The following is an 18,372-nucleotide window of genomic DNA, read 5'->3' on the forward strand; positions in this document are numbered from 1 at the left end:
TTTTATTTGCTTTCAGAGATTGTAAATGTTCATCATCACAAACAGGCACCCCACCACAGCAAGCAACAGAATTAACACCACTCATTTTTTTGCAAGTAGTGGATTGCCTTACAACAAAAAGCAACTTTAAACTGGTAACCAAAGTCTTTGGTAACAGATGCAATCATAGAGTCATAGAATGTCCTGGGTTGAAAAGGACCACAATGATCATCTGGTTCCAACCCCCTGCTATGTGCAAGGTCACCAACCAGCAGACCAGGCTGCCCAGAGCCACATCCAGCCTGGCCTTGAATGCCTCCAGGGATGGGGCATCCACAACCTCCTTGGGCAACCTGTTCCAGTGCCTCACCACCCTCTGGGTGAAAAACTTCCTCCTAAGATCTAACCTAAGCCTCCCCTGTCTCAGTTTAAAACCATTCCCCCTTGTCCTATTACTTTCCCTCCTCATAAAATAATTTTCCCTCCAGTTTATATGCTTCTTACAAATAATGGAAGGCCAGTACCCAATGGTTTTGTTTGGTATGTTTATTTATTGCACCTCTCTAGCAGTTCAGCAGCCTGCTAGGCTCTGTCCAATGAAGGCCACTCCCCAGAGCATTGCTGCTTGGTGAGGAAACGCCAAGTAAGTGGGCCAAGCCCCACAGCCCAAGAGGTTTCTGAGGTGCCATGTTTGTTGAGCAGTAACTGAAGCTCTAAATCCTCCTTTCCTCATCTATTGGCAAGTCTCCCTTAGAATCACAGAACGGCTTGGGTTGGAAGGGACCTCAAAAATCATCAAGCTCCAGCCTCCTGCTATTGCAGGCAGGGCTGCCAACCTCCCCATTTAATACTAGACTAGTATTTCCTTTAAGCCCTTTCAGAAAGGAGTTGTTAGCAGTGTAAGAAGCTTCCATGGTGTGGTTCTGAGTCAGACATTGGAAGGTGCCAGGAAGATGCAATGTCTGTCTGCCATGTTTAATTTCTGAAGAGGTCTGCCTTCTGCATGCTTTCCTTTCCTTCCATACACTCAAAGACTGCCCAACTTCTTCATGTACTTTTTTCCCGTCTCAGTTGTGATTAAAGTGGGAAGATGCTGCTTTTGTAAAGAGATCTATTTATATAAAGAGATTATTATTTATTTGTTTAGGCTACACAAATTAAATTTTATGTTCTTATTCAAAGCAGAGACTCTTTACTCCTGGGTATCATCAGTCTACAGAAAATGCCATGGTGCCTGATATAATTCCTGAGCTGCTAATCACACTACTTTTTTTGCAAGAGGCAAAGTTGCTTACAGCCTGTTCTTTAAACTTCAGCTATTCATTTACTGCTCATCCTCACTCCTCCCTGAAGACCTTCAGAGATGAAGTGTGTGAGGAGACTCCAGTTCCCCCTCATATTTAAGTATGCAAATACTGTTCTCAGTTTTTTTGGTGGTGTGTTTGTTTGTTTCTTTTGTGGCAAAAGCAAGATCAAAAGATATGGCAGAAAGTAATAGAAAATGACATGTCACAGAATCACAGAATGTCTTGGATTGGAAGGGACTTTAAGGATCATGAAGCTCCAATCCCCCACCATGTGCAGGGCCACCAACCTCCCCATTTAATACCAGACCAGGCTGCCCAGGGCCCCATCCAACCTGGCCTTGCCAGGGATGGACGGGGCATCCACAGCCTCTCTGGGCAGCTGTTCCAGCACCTCACCACTCTCGCAGTAAAGAACTTCCCCCTGACATCCAACCTAAATCTTCCCTCCCTCAACTTCAAACCATTTCCCCTTGTCCTGCTGTTATCTACCCTTTCAAAGAGTTGATTCCCCTCCTGTTTGTAGGCTCCTTTTAGGTCCTGAAAGGCTGCAATAAGGTCACCCCACAGCTTTCTTTTCCCCAGGCTGAACTCACTGAAAATCCAAACTAGATTCCGGATATAAATTGGAAAGTTTCAGTACAGCCAGCTAATACATACATGTGAGTCAGCACTATCTCTACAGACATGATCAGCATATAGATAAGCAGTGCTACCCAAGATGCATTATGGCTGGTTGAGGTTATTGTAAAGAAATCCAGTTTGTTTTCAACCCAGGCCATTCTGTTATTCTACAACTGGGCCATCGTCAGGTACCTCGCAATGCACCTGTGCATTGCTGCCCTGGAAAGATTGCCACTCCTTGTCTGACAACACATGGCTTAAGACATATAATTCCTGACGTGGTTGAGTGGTAAGATCACAATAATACTTATGGTAGAGAATTAGTGCAAAAAGAATCAGCTAATAAACACTGCTGCCCCCTCCAAGCCAAGCAGCCATAATGACTCATTGAAATATTAAACGCTAGGCTAATGAAGTTTTCACTAAACCAGAGCTAAGTTTCAGAATGCTTTAGTTGGTAAAGTAGATCAGACAACAACAGTTGTTATGTTAGAGCTTGGCATTTGGATTTTCAGGGTTCATTCTAACCCCTGTAAAATCAAAATGAAACTCCTTGGGTGTGAACTGAATCAAGAGGCTTACGTCAAAAGGCTGAGCGGAAACCACTGAGCCTGAGACCCAAAACCAGTGCTTGGACCTATGCTGTGCACTCGCCTGGCAAGCCTGACACAGATGTTAATTTTCATGGTCTGTAATTCCTAGTCCAACTAAATTATCCTAAATGTTCACACTGCAATCAACGGGGCAGGGAAAGGAGAAAATCTGAAGGAGCATCTCCTAATGAGCCAATAAAGACCAGAAAGTGAAGGATCTACTTGTGCAAGAGCAGAGAAATAACCATGAACATTCAGTTTTCAAGAGATGAAGGAGAGAAAGGAAAATGGGGTGGAAATTTATGGCAAATGCAAACTGTGTGGTCCAGGCAGCTTCAGAGAGTGCTGAAACGTTTCCAAAGGTGGGCAGATTGCTCTCCCATTAACACAAGGGCCTTACGATGGACCCACTGAGCTCCATGTGAGTGGGAGCTATTCAGTGCTCTGCTTTGATTGAAAGCAGGAGGCTGTGACTTGGAGGCTCCCAGTTGCTCTTCTTTTAGTAAAGGCACAGGGAAGGGGAGGGAGGGGAATGGAGCAGTGGGAGGAGGAGATGGGCAGCAGAATACACGGGTGGCTGGGACACTTGCCATAAAGCATACAGGAATGCTCCTCAAAGCAATCAGGAATGCAAGTGGATTATTTAGCTAGCTTAATTTTGAGGACTGCAATGCCAGATCGCTGTTTCTGTTATACATTACAATGATATGACAGAAAGGAAAAGAAAGGCAAGAAATACACTTGAAATAAATTCCCAACTGTGACAGAGGCTCATGGTATTTACTCACTTGTGAGCTGCAGCAGACCAACAAGTCCCCTAAGCTTTGACACTTACTTTGAAAGGACAGAACCTTGAATTGTGCATTCAAATAACTTGGGCATAATTGTCTGTAGTGAAATAAAAAAGCCTTAAATTGTATGAAATATCATTATAATTACCATTCCAGCTGTATATTTCTTTTGTAACACAACATGTAAAATACCAAATTTTAAGGACCCGATTGATGCCTTTACAAGATATAAAATTATTAGTGGTTGAATTAATATTCAAAGCTTTCAAAAGCTATGCAGTTACAGCAAATGCTTTGAACTCATTCCCTTGTAGCCAAATGTTCTGAAGCAAGAAGTCTTGCTATTGCAGTGTTCGGACAAATCCTTAATGGGAACTTCTGGGGAAGGGTTATTTTCTTCCCCAAAGACAAATGGTAGATTAGTTTATCCTACAGCAACATTTCAGACCACTTCTCAGACCACAGTTCACTGTACCAACTGAGGATGCAATTTGATTTGCATTCACAAAACTGAAACAGATAACTGAACTGAAACAGGCAAACAGATAACTACTGCAGCTCTGTGGCCAAGAGGATGCTTGCGTGCTCAGGATCAAGCCCAAAGTTTGATAAAACCTAGGATGGCACATAATTTACACAAATGAAAACAGTAGCACAAAAAAAAAAAAGAAGAATTACAGCTATCATCTTCAAAAGTGTACTTGAGAGCAGTTCAGGATAATTAAACATCTCTCCCTTTCTAACCACTTCAGTGCTTCAAAAATCAACTGCAAAAGATCTCTTTTGACGCAAAGTAAGAAATCAAAGTGCTACATACAATAGATAAACCTACTGATTAATAACTAAGAGATAGGATATATTTATAAAACAAGGAATTAAATTTCCAGTTACAGATGCAAGTCCTACCTGCGTCTATGGATGTCTTAATCCAGTTTTAACTATTTTGCTAGTTTTTATCTGGTTGGTGACAGACTGGAACAGGTTGCCCAAGGAGGTTGTGGATGCCCCATCCCTGGAGGCATTCAAGGCCAGGCTGGATGTGGCTCTGGGCAGCCCGGGCTGGTGTTTGGTGACCCTGCACATAGCAGGGGGGTTGAAACCAGATGAGTGCTGTGGTTGTTTTCAACTCAGATCATTCTATGATTCTATGATTTTCATACACTGCAGGTCTTAGTAAACACATGCTAGTGAGAGGCTGTTCACAGAGCAGTGGATATGTGGATATGTGGAAGTGCTGCTGACTCCTGGATGACAGACTTGCAGCACCAGGAGGGGTAGTCAGGTACACTGGCAATCTGCTTTTCCCTGGGGCTTTATGGTCCTTGTGAGGCCTTTCCTACCTGGCATATTCCATGATTCAGATTAGTTCTGTTGCTTAAAATGAGTTTCCTACCAAGATCCAGATACATTGCAAACACGATAACCTAGGTCACCTCTCCAATTATATCATTATGATTCATTTTTGAAGGAAGAATGGGGAATGTCCCTATATCACTAGCAAAAACCATTTCCTCATTCTTTAAAATGTGCATACATACACCACAAGAACAATGCTGATTGCTGACTTGATGTTCTTTGATGTGTGAACACATAAAGCAATTGGAGACGTTCCAATTATCTCCAGTTCAAAGTTAGGCCAAAATTAGAAGCAGTTATGAATAATGTATCAGGTTTTAGTAGAAACAGTAATGCTGAGTAAAATAAAGATGAAAGTTTAGCTTACCTGAGAGAATGCAAAATAGGTAAGTAACACTGCTTCCTTAAACAGATATGTTTGGAGTCCCACATCCTCAGTAGTTCAATTAACAAAACATATGTCAAAACAGAGCTCAGTGACAGATTGTAGATCGCTTTTAAGCATGTACCTGATGTTTTCAAGGTAGTATTAGAAGCTTAACTTTCCTATGGAACTTCCTCTAACTCTTCCATACAGACAACTTCTTGTAAAGCGTGTCAGAGCCATTATCATTTGCCATGGCGGGCTACAAGTTGGTTCCAAGTCAAAACGCATCCCAGGAGGCTCCTTATCCAGCACCACCATGCACTGAGCCAGATCCTCAAAGGAAGCTAAACAGACTCTCTCCATTAATTTAAACAGGCCGACCAATATCCTGAAAAATCTAGCTTTTCAATTAAGGCATAAACTATTTCTGGGTAGAGAGGCTTCTACTTGCGTAAGCTATTTTTGCTTGGATGCCTGTATTAGATTACCAGGTAAATGTCCCAGTAAGCATTCCAGCACTGTCTTTTATTACTGCAATTCTACTTTCCTTTGTGGATTTTGTGAAAAAGATTGGATCGCAGAAGCTGATCACAATATTGCAGAGTGCAAGAATGGAAGGACACACATACTTCTGCTGTGTACTCAGAGGAACTTGGTTTTCCACTGTCTACCCCAATGTCTCATGTTCTCTATAATTGTGAGCAACTTGACAAAGCCTTTCTGGTAAGGCAATGGCTGGCACTTGGGCACTGTTAGCACTGAGAAGTAACACCCTTGGCAAGGGCAACTGGCAACAGGCAAGAGACGATCATAGAATCACGGAATCATAGAATGGCCTGGTTTGAAAATGAACACAATGATCATCAAGTTTCAACTCCCCCTGCTATGTGAAGGGTCACCAACCACCAGACCAGGCTGCCCAGAGTCACAAAGATCTTTTCCTTGTTTATATACAAAGTTATGTGTGCCATTCTTTTCTTCTTAACCTTTGCTAAAATCCTATGTTGCTTTCCTTCACTGAGTTCAGTTTATGTTTGTTGGTGTTTTGCAAACCATGAAAATGAAGTGACTGTATAAAACAACCTCATATTCCCTAGATTTCAGCAGAAGTAAATATGTTTTAGCAACAATAAAAATTGTATTAGTCAATAGACTCACTGGGAACTACAAAACAGTAAAGCACACATTTCAATAAACAAATTCATAGTACATCTGGTACAGAAGCTAGTTAATGTACTAGTTATTATGAAATATCATCTACTGAAGCATGACATGCTAGGGCAATTCTAGGCTTTCATTTACTTTAGAAAAAAGCTACAAATATAAACCATTAACGTACAGTGCTTTTCACCTTTTGCCTCAAAATTACCACTCAATCTAGAATCAAATGGTTCTACTTGAGCAAACCATTCTTTGCTTCAATGTTAGATGTTAGAGGCAGGAAGTGTCTGACTTTGTGTACCAAGAGCATATGGCAATCCCCCTATATCACCAATTGTTACGCCAGTGGAGCACAGCAGATCAAATGAGAAACATGGAAGTCAGGATGATATCATTTATCTCCTTTTCTAGTAGATAACTCTCCAAGCTATGTCTATAAAGCGCTTATATCTATAAAACATGCTGAATTCACAAAACAATGCAGTTTTGCACCTCACGGATTAAAATTTAGGCTTGACTTCATTGGTGAATTTGAAAAGATAGTTATTCAATAATTCAACTTCATGCAAACCAGGCTGTGTTTGTGACTCCAGGATTAGGCTGCCTGATATCCTTTCAGTTAAATCTATAACACAAGTAATTCCCATTGTGATGTCTTGTCAATTTGAGATTTCTAGCTCATCTTTGCCATGCATAAATCCCTGTGGAGGCAGCTAGTGAAAAAAGAGCAAACAATAACGTGCTCATAAAACGCTCAATATCCTTTTACACAAGAAAAAAAGTCTGATTTTCAATGTTATCAATTACCACTGTAACACAGATAAGTCATTACTATTAAATAGCTGCATTTGAAGGCAAGGCATATGGAAATCAATTTCCTGCATATAGATTTTACAGAAATATAAGAGTACTGCCTAATCAAAATTCCCTTTAACTGGGAAAGTAAAAGGCTGTCCAGGAAATCTGCATTAGCACAGGAAGCATAGGAAAGTTTTATTTTTATGCCACCAGCTCATATCTCGCTCAGACAGCAAGCAGCTGTGAAACAATTCATATGGCACACCAGCAAAGGGAAAGGGAAAATCCATTTCATTCTTCCTATGCAAAGTAATTTAAAACTAATTTTTGGCTATGCTTTTTAAAAATTATGCAACGTCTACTATATATTAGTGAGAGCTTAAGATAACATTTCATATTGCATGTAGAGGGATACCAGGTTGTTTATGGAAGGAAAATTAAATAACTAGAATGAGCGTATTCTCCTGAACTAGTGGAGGACACTTTTCCAGATTTGGCATCCTCAGTCAAGTGACAACATTTTTAAAAGCAAAAAAACCCCACCATAAATTTAAAAATTCAATTTAAAACATCCCCTAATCCGAGCTAAGACACAGCTAGGACTACAACAGACTCTACTCAATGTGTGCACAGCTCTTGCAGACCAAACAGCTGAGGAGGAACATCAGAGAGCATGAGAAAGAATGCGCTTCCTCTCAGAAAACAACATCAGCTTTAAGTTTCCCACACGTTCATGCCTGGGGAATCCCCTTTGAAGTTGCTTGCTGAGGTGACAGCTCTTTGTCACCATTGGAGTAAGGTAAACAGCAACAGTAAGGGTGAGACTCAGCAAATCAGAACTCTGGGCTCTTGAATGTACTCTCTGTTTTACACTTTGATCATTCTTATTCTGATGGGGCTGGAGAATAGAAATCATAGCTTTCAAATAAAATTAAAATAGGTTCCCTAATGATCTTCTGTATTGACAGAACAAACTTGAAAAAGGCAAAGGAATGAGGGAGAATTTCGATACCTAAAACCCTACCCACATCAAAATAAACAAGGGTTCCATCTCAGCCAAAGAGAAAACAAAACAAAAATATGATCTCTTTACTACGGGGGTGGTGAGGTGCTGGAACAGCTGCCCAGAGAGGCTGTGGATGCCTCGTCCCTGGAGGTGTTCAAGGCCAGGTTGAATAGGGCCCTGGGCAGCCTGGTTTAGCATTAGATATGGAGGTTGTCAGCCCTGCCTGCAGCAGCAGGGTTGGAGCTTGCTTGATGATCCTTGAGGTCCCTTCCAACCTAAGCCATTCTATGATATCATTCTATGATCACAAAATACACATATATAAATATATATATATTACTTTCAATGCATGTGTAGTAGGGGGCTATTTATTTGCAGATCAGTCCTCAGCTTCTTCTGGCACAAAAACTGACCACACAGGGTCATCATATATAGCATTTCATGTTATAAGTTTATTTTTGGATAGTCTGGGTTGTGTCCTTACAATACGTAAGACAAGATAAATAGACAGGTGTTTGGTACAATATCCCTTATCCTGTATTACTTGGCATCAAATCAATATACATTTGTTTATTCGTTTTGCTTGAGATAAAACGGGGCAAGTCCTTTCCACATGCCTCCAACTATACTGAAACTCAGTGTTGCTCATAATCTAAAGGTCACGTGCATTTCTAAGCTGTCCTGGAGAGTCAGACAAGCATTTGCCAGCTCTCCTTGGTCATCAAAATGGTTTCATAAAGATAAGTTCATTTTTGAATGCTTAAAATGGTGATGACAAGTTTCTGAAATTAATTCATATTTAGCTTCATTTTCTCAATATTTTTATATTTTATTCAAAATATTACTACGGCGCACACTTTGAGGTTCCTCATTAGGTTCTGCTCCAAAGTCATCAGAACAAAACCAACAGCTGTTAACTGTAAACAGCTGTTAGCCTGTAAACAGAATAGATTTTTAGCTTGCTCTAAAATCTCCTTCATAATTGCTGACCTTCTTGTCAGTATCAGGAAGAAGGAATCCCAGCAGTAGATGTGCATGGGAACTGAGTTACTCGTGGTAATTCAGGTAAGACAGATACATCATGTGTTCAATGGAATGTTGCTTGCAGCTGTACCTTTATACAAACAAGTGAATTACTGCAAATTATCTCATCGCTCCAGAATTTCTCACCATCAAATCTAAAATAAGACATGTAAAACCAGAGACTGAAAAAAAAAAAACAACAAATATGCATATACATTAATACAACTGAGCACACTAACAGTGTTGCTGTAACTGGTTCTGCCAAAGCAAACAGAAGATCAGAAGATTGACTTTCCAGACTGACAATTTTGATCAGCTAATCGTGATGTTAAAAATAAACTTCTTTTTTTGTTAAGCTATTTTCTAAAAAAAAATAAAAAAAAATAAAAAAAAGGCTACCCACGTGCATTGACAAAAATACCATATCAAGAAGATTGACATCAGCAGACATGCAGATTTTTCTTCCCCTGGGCACCAAAATGCTGATGTATGTACATGCTCCCTTCTTGGCATAATTGATTTTCACTTTCTGCATGGTGGCATATTCTTGGAATAGCTGGTACCGTAGCAAGCAGCAATATGCAAGCCAAGGGCAAACCAGCTAGAATTAGGCCAAGGCTGCTTCATGTTGAACCCAAGCTTGAACCCAATTTAAAACTGACTATCAATTGCTTTTACAAATTCAGTTTTAGAAGAATCTAAGAAAACTAATAAAAAGAGTGCATGTTACATTAACATACTGTTCTTCCACACTGTGTCAAAATCAGATCGAACCGCTCACGAATGCTAAAAAACAGCCTGTATGTGCTTCTTGTATCTTTTCTTGGAAAACGAGGCATTAGACATGCTGAGCAGCCTCCCACATCTCCAGAAAATGCACAGCACAAATAGGGATGGAACAAATCTACAACTGTAGTAGAAGCAGCTGTTCAGCTACACCCTGGCTGCCTAAAGTGGCATTTACGCATGACATGTTTTAGCAGCCCTTCAAGTAGAGCTGGCTAATCCAACTATGTTTTTCCAAGATCTTTGTCTGCCACTCACTCTTTGACTAGCTGTTAGTACGCACTTACATGACTTGAGGTTTGGGGATTGGAACTTGATGATCTTTGAGGCCCCTTCCAACCTCAGCCATTCTATGGCTCTATGATTATCATCCCTTTTCATCTATACTCGTGCACCTGTCAATGGGTGTACTGTTTTTCATTGTTCTTGTTTGTTTCTTAAACAAACTTGATTCATCCCCACCACTAGGCACACAGAGACACCCACCATACATCACAGTGACGTCTCCCAGCTGAATGCAACTCAAATCTAAGTTAGCAGGCAGGGTAATTCCTATGAAGAACAGAATTCTAAGAACAAAATACGCACGAAAATCAGGAACCAAACTTGCTGCTAGCAAGCTTCTTTAGACAACCATGCCAAAATAGCAACTAGCATCTCAGCTGCTATTACCAGCCATATCGGTATCACAGTGAAAGCGTGCTGTATTATGTTAAGCTCGCTGTATTGACAGAGGCACAAAAAGCTGGGAATAAGCACATGCCCTCTCTAAATCCTGGGGAATAGCTTTCATCTCTATCCAAGAGTGAGAACTGAGCATCAGTGACACAGGTACTCTCAGTGATGTGTCACGCAGCCGACCTCATGCCAAGGAAAGTTTGTTCACCATGTAGGTGAGTGACTTTTACAACAATCTTTCTATCTCAGTTACTACAGAAAGCATACAGCAGTGAAAGACATCTCAAGTTGTTCTTATTTTTGGCTTGGTTTGCTCTGAAAATTACTGGATGTCTTGGGGTAGAGCTGGTCAAGACCTATTCAAGAAAACAATTCAAAAGAAGGAAAATGCCATTTCCAACTACAGACTTCATTGGCTCTGACAAAACTATTGTGTGGAAAGATTCACTGTGTCTCAGGTCAGAGAGGTATGGTTGATAATAACCACAGACTGATGGTTACAGCACTCAACCCCACTTCAAGTTCCAAGCTTACAAAGCCTGGCTCAGTTCAGAACCGTGATTAGAAGCTCGTCTCCCACTCCCATCTGCTGCCAAGTTATTAATGTGCCATCAAGTTATTCCGCAGCATGATTCTCTGAAACCGATGACTGTTCAAATGTGCCTAAAAATTACTTGAGAACAAATTTCAAATCTTAAAATATGTATGCAGCAAAGAAACGTGGAACATCTGTGCAGCCCTCCAAATAAGACTAAAAATCTATTGTGCCGCAAAGATGTTTGGTGGAGGCTTTGAAGCTTTACCTGCATTCTGCTTCTTAAGTTCTTATAAATACTCCATGCAAAAGCCCCATCTGACACCACTGTTATTACTGCTTGTGCAGTTTGAAGGCATTTCCTGGACAAATGCCATATTTCAGATGCAGGTAGAGTGTTTAGTCAAAAGCCAAGACCACTGGTAAATAAAACCCACAAACATAACCCGTGTGCATATTTAATTCACCCCTTTTTCCCATGTTCTAAATGCCAGTATTAGGCAACATACAACAAAGTGTTCTAAAATGTAATAGCCAAGAATATACTGCTATAGCTACGCCTGTAATGAGTATATCTAAATGGTTTCCAAAATCATAGCGTTATGTAAGTATAACGCACTGTTGGAACAGAATGTAATGTGAAAATCCAAAGCCTTTCAATATCCTGCCCACTCCCAAGGTTGTGTAGATTCCCGGACAGCAGTTCAGACTCAGAGTAACAAACCAGGTTTGAGTTAAAGTCAAATGTGCTTCAAAAGACAAAGACAAAGGCTTTGTCCCATTGTCATATTTAAACGACTCTGTGAAGAATGCCATGCACAGTTAAGCCCACTTTCCTTCTTGCCTCCTTGGTTTCTGTCCCTCTTTGCTTCCTTCACTGCAGACGCTAGGGCTTTAAATCGTATCAACACTCTGTAACACTCTGTTACATAAAGCCAAATCATAATAACAACTAGATCTGTGTGGAAGGTGACCAACAAGTGCATAGCTTGACAACAGTAACTACAAAGATATCATTTCTGAGAGAATCTCTTTGTACTTCAAGTTAGAGCCTCAGATCAGTATTAATGATATCCAAAGTTACTTGCATTTCTTAAGTACACCTGTGTTTAAGATGCACACACAGGTATATTTGAGTAAGTTTTCAAAATACTGTTTTCTAAGACCACTGAAAACAAGAAAGAGAGAGGAAAACAAAAACAAAACAGAATGGAACAGATTTTTGCTAAGGCACAGTGGGAATAGACAGCTTGGACAGCAAATCTGCAGCAGGAACAGAACCCAAATACTGAAAAAAAACCAATCCAGTTCAGTAGATAATAGAAGATGCTGTGCTCTTTATGCTGACGTTAGCTGGTATGAGGCTGAAGCAAGTGGCAGGATTGAGACAGGCAAGCATTAGCGCTGCTGACTCACTCTGCAGCAAGAGATTCCCTGATCGGCCTCATTGAACCAGCACAGCCTTGCCTCAAGTTGTTTTTCCAGCAAGTTACAGAACAAGTACAAACTGCACCGATTAAACTTGCTCTAGGGTCCACCCACCAATAACATGAGGCAATGCCTAATGAAAACATCTTCAAAATGCAAGCAATTTGTTGAGGAACAGAGCTTACATAACTACAGAAAACAATTAAACCTTGGAGAGTTTCTGTATCCCCAGATGTCAACATTTAGAATACAGCTAGCTAAAGGCCACCCTTCACACTTAACAGAAAAAGAAATGGAAGCAAAATGGTAAAATGATTCGCTTACTGCATGCTACCTGAGCTGAATATGGGAAAAGAGGAATCATAGAACGGCCTGGGTGAGAAAGGACCACAACGATCATCTGGTTTCAACCCCCCCTGCTATGTGCAGGGTCACCAACCAGCAGACCAGGCTGCCCAGAGCCACATCCTGCCTGGCTTTGAATGCCTCCAGGGATGGAGCAATTAGGTAGCAGTTCCTCACAGCCCGGGTTGGGCACCCTCCCAATGCGTGTTCCTGCCCGCACCGGCACTCTCATCCTAGGGCTTCTCCCACGTTAATCACCATGGAAACCAGCGAAGCCTTCTACAGTCAGCCGGACCCGTCGGATAAACACCGATAATAAGCAACACGAAACGAATGAATGCCTGGAGACCACGGGACAAATTCTAAGTCATCCCGAATCAAGCAAACCAAACAGCAGGATGGGAAAAACGCGTTTACGGGAGAAAAGAGAAAGCTGCGGAACGGAAAGCCCCGGCTACACCCGAGCTGCGGGGCGGGTGGGCGTGCGGCGGGGGCCGGCAATCCGCCCGCAGAGCCGCCGAGCGGCTGCGCTTGGGTAACGCGAAGCGTCTGTGAGAGCGAGAGGAACCAGCCCGGCGATTAACAGGGAGGGCTCGGAGCCGTCTGTCAGCACGGCGCTAATAACCGGGCTGTAAACGAGCGGGCGGGAGAGCTCTTTCCTCCCGCCAAGCCGTCGGGACCGGGCGCTTCTTCCTCACGGAAAGCGCCGTGAAGAACGGGCGTTCGGGGAACGGGCGCTTTGAGAACGACCTCGGCGGGACGCCTCCCGCCGCACGGACGGACGCGCTCGCACAGCCGCCCCCGCTCTGCCGACGGCTCCGTTTGAACGGGCCACGCTCGCTCTTCAGCCAACGGGCGCCGCGCTGGGCGCTGACGTCACGGGCGGCGGGAGCGGGGCGCTGTGCTGCCGGCCGGCCCGCGCCCGGCACTCGCGTATGTGCGCGGCGCCCAGGAAGATGAGGGTAAGCGCGGCGGGGCGGCGGCAGGTGCCGGTGTTGGGGAGCGGGCGGCCGGCGGGTAGGAGCGACTGGCGGAAGCGGCGCGCCCGGCAGAGGGGCGCGCCCGTTGTAAACAGCGGGGAGCACCGTGAGCGGGGGGAGGTAGGAGCCCCGTCCGATAAAGGGCTTCAGCACGGTCGGCGCCTCGAGGAGCGTCTCGATGGGGGGTTTGAGACGGCAGTCGGCTTGCCTTACGCCCCGAGTAGGAGCTGGCGGGGGGACCGCCGCGGTCCTTATGAGGGAAAAAACGCGTCTGTAGATGGGTGAGGAGCGCTGCTGCGGAGGCTCGGGGCTGCGGCACGTTCCTGCGCACTGCAAGCCTAAGGGAGAGCTGCGGGATACCGAGCATCCTCAGCACCTGCCGGGGCTGAACCGGCAGCTCTCATTTCTTCCTTGTTTCGCTTGTTGACAAGTTGAAGGCACGCAGCCCCGCTACTCAGCATCGTGGTGCTGCTCCGGGACGAAACAGCGCTGCCCCAGCAGCACGGATGCCCGCCCCGAGCTCTGCCCGTGAAGCCGCAAAACCCAGCCTAGCGTACGAGCACCGCCTCATCCCTTTCGTCTACATCGGTGCTTTTCCCAATGTGACGGTGCCGGCTTAGTTTCATACAGGGCAAGAGAGAGTCCAGCAGCTCCCCCTGCCCCCTTCTCGCTTCACCTTCGCAGCAGCGTGGGGGGAACAGCCGTGATACGACACATAATGGCTCTTTCCATCTTTCCATACAGTGGCTGCACGTTTTGTTGGGCCATCTGGGTATACTGAGCTTGTAGTCAGCTTAAAACCAACCCCAAAGCCCACAGTTTATTTGCCGTTGGTAACTACAGGATACAGATATAACTTGCGGCCAAGCAGAGGGAGGTGGAAACCCCAAGGCTTTGTGTGGTTTTAGTGTTGCGACAGCAGGTTTGTTTCCTAAGCAAAAATCTCCAAAGAGACTGTTATTAGAGCTGTATGTTACAGCCAGTCCATATTACAGCATGCAGCGCCATGCAGCCCATGGTGTGAGGAAAGGTGCAGCCCTGCTGCTGCAAGCAATATCTATGTGCAGCAGAAGATGCCCTTCTGCAAAGACATCCAGCTGCAGAAATGGGGAAAGATTTATTATCGTGAGTCAGGTGTTTTGCCCACAGATGACCTCAAAGAAGTAGGAAGAGAGATGCTGTATCACAGTTGTTGTTTGCTCGGTAAGGCAGAGTCCAGAAAACATTTTGTGTTTTCATCCCTGTTTTATGCATAAGGAGCCAAGGGAAAACAGGAGAGAAAAGGAAAATTGAGCACAGCGAGGATAATTTTTACAGTTTCTGCATCTACAAGCCCTAGTGCAGTAGTTTCATGAGCATTTCAAACCCAAAATGCAACTCAATTATGTGCAACTGTATGGACTCAGAACACAGCTCTCATGTCCAGGGTGCATTGAAGTCAAGTATATAATTGTGTGTAATGTATGCCTCTGTAAAACCCATGCAGTAAACATACTCAAAACAACCTTGTCTTTTTCTTTTTTCCTTTTGCCACTTCCACAGGAAACTATGCCCCAGACGCCAATATTTTCCAGCATGCTTGGCTCCAGCTGTAGTGGACAAGTGCAGCCTGATACAGAGAGATGCGTGGACCCTGTTTATCAGGATGGGAACATTGTTTCTGGATCACTGGAGGCCTTGATAGAGCGCCTGGTACCCACCATGGACTATTATCCAGATGTAAGTAGGCACTGAAAGGTTTGTTTCCTTCCTGTAGTTTTCCTAAGATAGCACCAATCTGAATCCTAAACACAAGAAATTCTACCTCCATCCAAATCATGATTAAGATGTAGATTAAAGAAGCATTTCTTTTGCTTGTAATACTCATTCACTAAATATGTTACTCAATAGGGATGCTCCTTTCTGCCTTTTAATAAGAACACCTGTTAGAGAGATAAAGCCATGTGAACCCAAATGGGTGCCCTGAGAGCCAATTAAAAGCAGCATTAGCCACAATTTTCAGTCCCTCTAAGCTGCTTTACCTCTAATGCAGCCAAGATTAATGTCTAACCATCTCCTACCTAGGGAAGTGGACCAATTCTTTCAGCTGAAATCAGCTCTGGAGATTTTGTTTTGTTTTGTTTTCCCCTTAATTTTCTATGCATCTCCTAGTTAGATCATCAGAAAAATAATAATAATAATACCACATATTGATTGTAATTAAAATGCTGTCTCTCTCAATACATTTCTGTGAGTAAGTGCTGTAATAACACTTTCGAGCCTAGAAATGATTTGGCAATATTTAGATGTCCTCACTGCAGTCCTCCGAAGTAAATGTTGCTGGTAATTCTAGGGCATGATGTAAGATTCTGAATGAGTGATACCACTGAGTGATCACACTATCACTTAAAATGTCCCTTTGTACCCATCAATGAAAGACATTATTTAAACAAACTGCCAAAAATCAGATTATATAGCGTGTATTCCATCTGACCTGTGAAAAAGCAGCATGACAGAAACAACCCAACTCATTCTAGGACTGACAGAGTGACAGGAGTCTGCAGTCAGTGTTGACTGCTATGTAGAACTTAACTGTGGCAGAGCAGGCCATGCTAGCCTGTACCTCATGGAACGTTTCTCCATCTCATCAGCACAGAACTTACTGTGCTTTAACATTGGTCACAATAAAACCTACTTAAGCTCTCACATACACACCACCCAGTTTCCAATCACTATACACAGTAAATACACTCCCCTTCCACATGAGACCCCCCACGAGTTCAGTGGTATAAGCAGCAGAATTCCAAGCAATTGTTGGTGAGAGATAAAAACAGGAGAAAATCAAGGTGTCTTAATGTTCTGGTTCAATCCTAAAGCTCTCATTTAATTATGCTTATGTACAATTGCACTAACTTCAATAGATGCTAAGTACCAAATGCTCTATAAGGCACAGAGGAATGTCCATACTTAGGCATTCCACTTGACTTTCCCTCTACCCTCAAGTACGTGGGGTAGAAAGAAGGCAGAGCTCATAGAGAAACACAAAATTCAGTATACCAGTTAAACAGCCTTAGACTGCCAAAGGCAAACGTTCCAAGGAATCAGCTCCAGCTCCTATTATTTAATACTAGTTAATGTAGTTACTTGCTGCTTGGATTTCTGGAATATCACTAAGTTTTTTAAGTAGCTGTTAATGTACATCCCTTATTGTAACATAGAATCTATATATAACACTACTAGTCTGAAAATGGTTCCATAAAGCTAGTGTTACTTAAGGGATCTGTGAGTTATTTTGGAATGTTGTTGGTTTCCATGGTGCTCTCACATAACCTGTGCAAGGGAACATCACAGTCCATGTGAGCACAGAGCCCATCAGGAGGCTGCAGTTCAAATGGACAGCAAACTGACAGCTGAGTGATACAGCAGAAGCAATCAAGGGAATTCCTGGGACAGGGAGCTGGAAAATGGTATTAAACCAAATTCATCTCCTATATAGCAGGACACATTCTTTTAGATAAATCAGATCACCCAATTTAGTTAAAAGAATTAATTTGACAGCAAGTGGATGAATAAGCTTTGAATGACAGAGATGGAACTGTATTTGAGTCATTTCCAAACGCAAGCTTTGGATTTCAATTCAGATTTCTGTTTATACTTAATTTCTTGCCCATTTCTATTTTTAGGGAAGTTAGAGCGGTAGCCATTTAGTGTCGAGGCGCTGTCAGTAGGGGGACTAATACCTTTTGCTCAAGAGGAAGGTGTAAGCACCTCCCAGCTTCACGTCTCCGGCTGCACACGCACAAAAGGATAGCAAGGCACCAGCAGTTAAGTTCCATCAAGAGAAGATATTCGGTGTGTTAGCAGAGGTTACCTTTAGTTTCAGGGAAACACATTTTATAAATTACTGTACTGCTGCAAATTTCCAGATTAATACAGCTGAAAGCAATGCTTAGAAGGCACACAAAGCTGAAGATTGTAGTCACCTTCCAGATGGAAAAAAAGAGGGTGGAGGAGAAAGCAAAACATTATCTTTCTGTTCTCGTTACAGAGCAAAACAAAAATGTATTTGCCATGTTGACAGGACAAGAGACAGACGAGAAAGGACAGGAAAGATAAGGACCTACATTTGTATACTGCTCTTTTGAGGTTTGTTTGTGTAGAGGGACTTGCTCAGCTCACAGGAAAATGTATACTTGTGAGACAGAGGAGTTCGAGAGGTTAGGAATGGAATGTATCAGTCTGCAACTCTTGTGCCCAAGCAAAAAACATTTTAAGAAAATATTTCACAAACATAAGACTGAGCAATGAGCACACAAAGGGATTTTTTTTTTCTTTTTTTTCCTTCCCCAGACAACAGCAGTACATTCTTGGGTCAGAGAGTAACAATTCCTCCTTTAGTCTTGCGTGCTTGCCTTTTTTTAAATATAATTCAGCTCATCTCTTAGCAACAACTTTAGGCACTAAAGGAATCCGCCTTCTTTTTCTCTTGTAAAGCACAAGACCCTTTTTGTGGCAGCTAAGTTGTTCTAAATGCAGAAAGGAATTTTTTTTTGCCTTTTCTCTCAAATACCTGTCACTTTTATGGGGTAAGCAGAGCTTAACTTTCAGTCTCACAGCTTATGGAAGCATTTTTAATCAG

At 42.8% G+C, this 18,372-nt stretch overlaps 1 protein-coding gene across 4 annotated transcripts in view; it reads left to right on the forward strand.

Moving 5' to 3' along the window:
* RASGEF1A (RasGEF domain family member 1A) overlaps positions 1 to 18,372 on the forward strand; it is a 151,256-nt gene that overhangs the window by 112,973 nt on the left and 19,911 nt on the right. For 3 of the 4 annotated variants that reach the window (XM_052677592.1, XM_052677593.1, XM_052677595.1), the window contains one exon: positions 15,297 to 15,473. In XM_052677592.1, the coding sequence (XP_052533552.1) occupies positions 15,297 to 15,473 (177 nt within the window). Of the gene's footprint in view, positions 1 to 13,614; positions 13,737 to 15,296; positions 15,474 to 18,372 lie in introns of those variants that run through there. The other variant, XM_052677594.1, reaches the window with a different exon arrangement.

This window comes from Tympanuchus pallidicinctus, unplaced genomic scaffold, assembly GCF_026119805.1.
Source record: "Tympanuchus pallidicinctus isolate F22 unplaced genomic scaffold, pur_lepc_1.0 scaffold16, whole genome shotgun sequence".
In the NCBI taxonomy this organism is placed as follows: domain Eukaryota; kingdom Metazoa; phylum Chordata; class Aves; order Galliformes; family Phasianidae; genus Tympanuchus; species Tympanuchus pallidicinctus.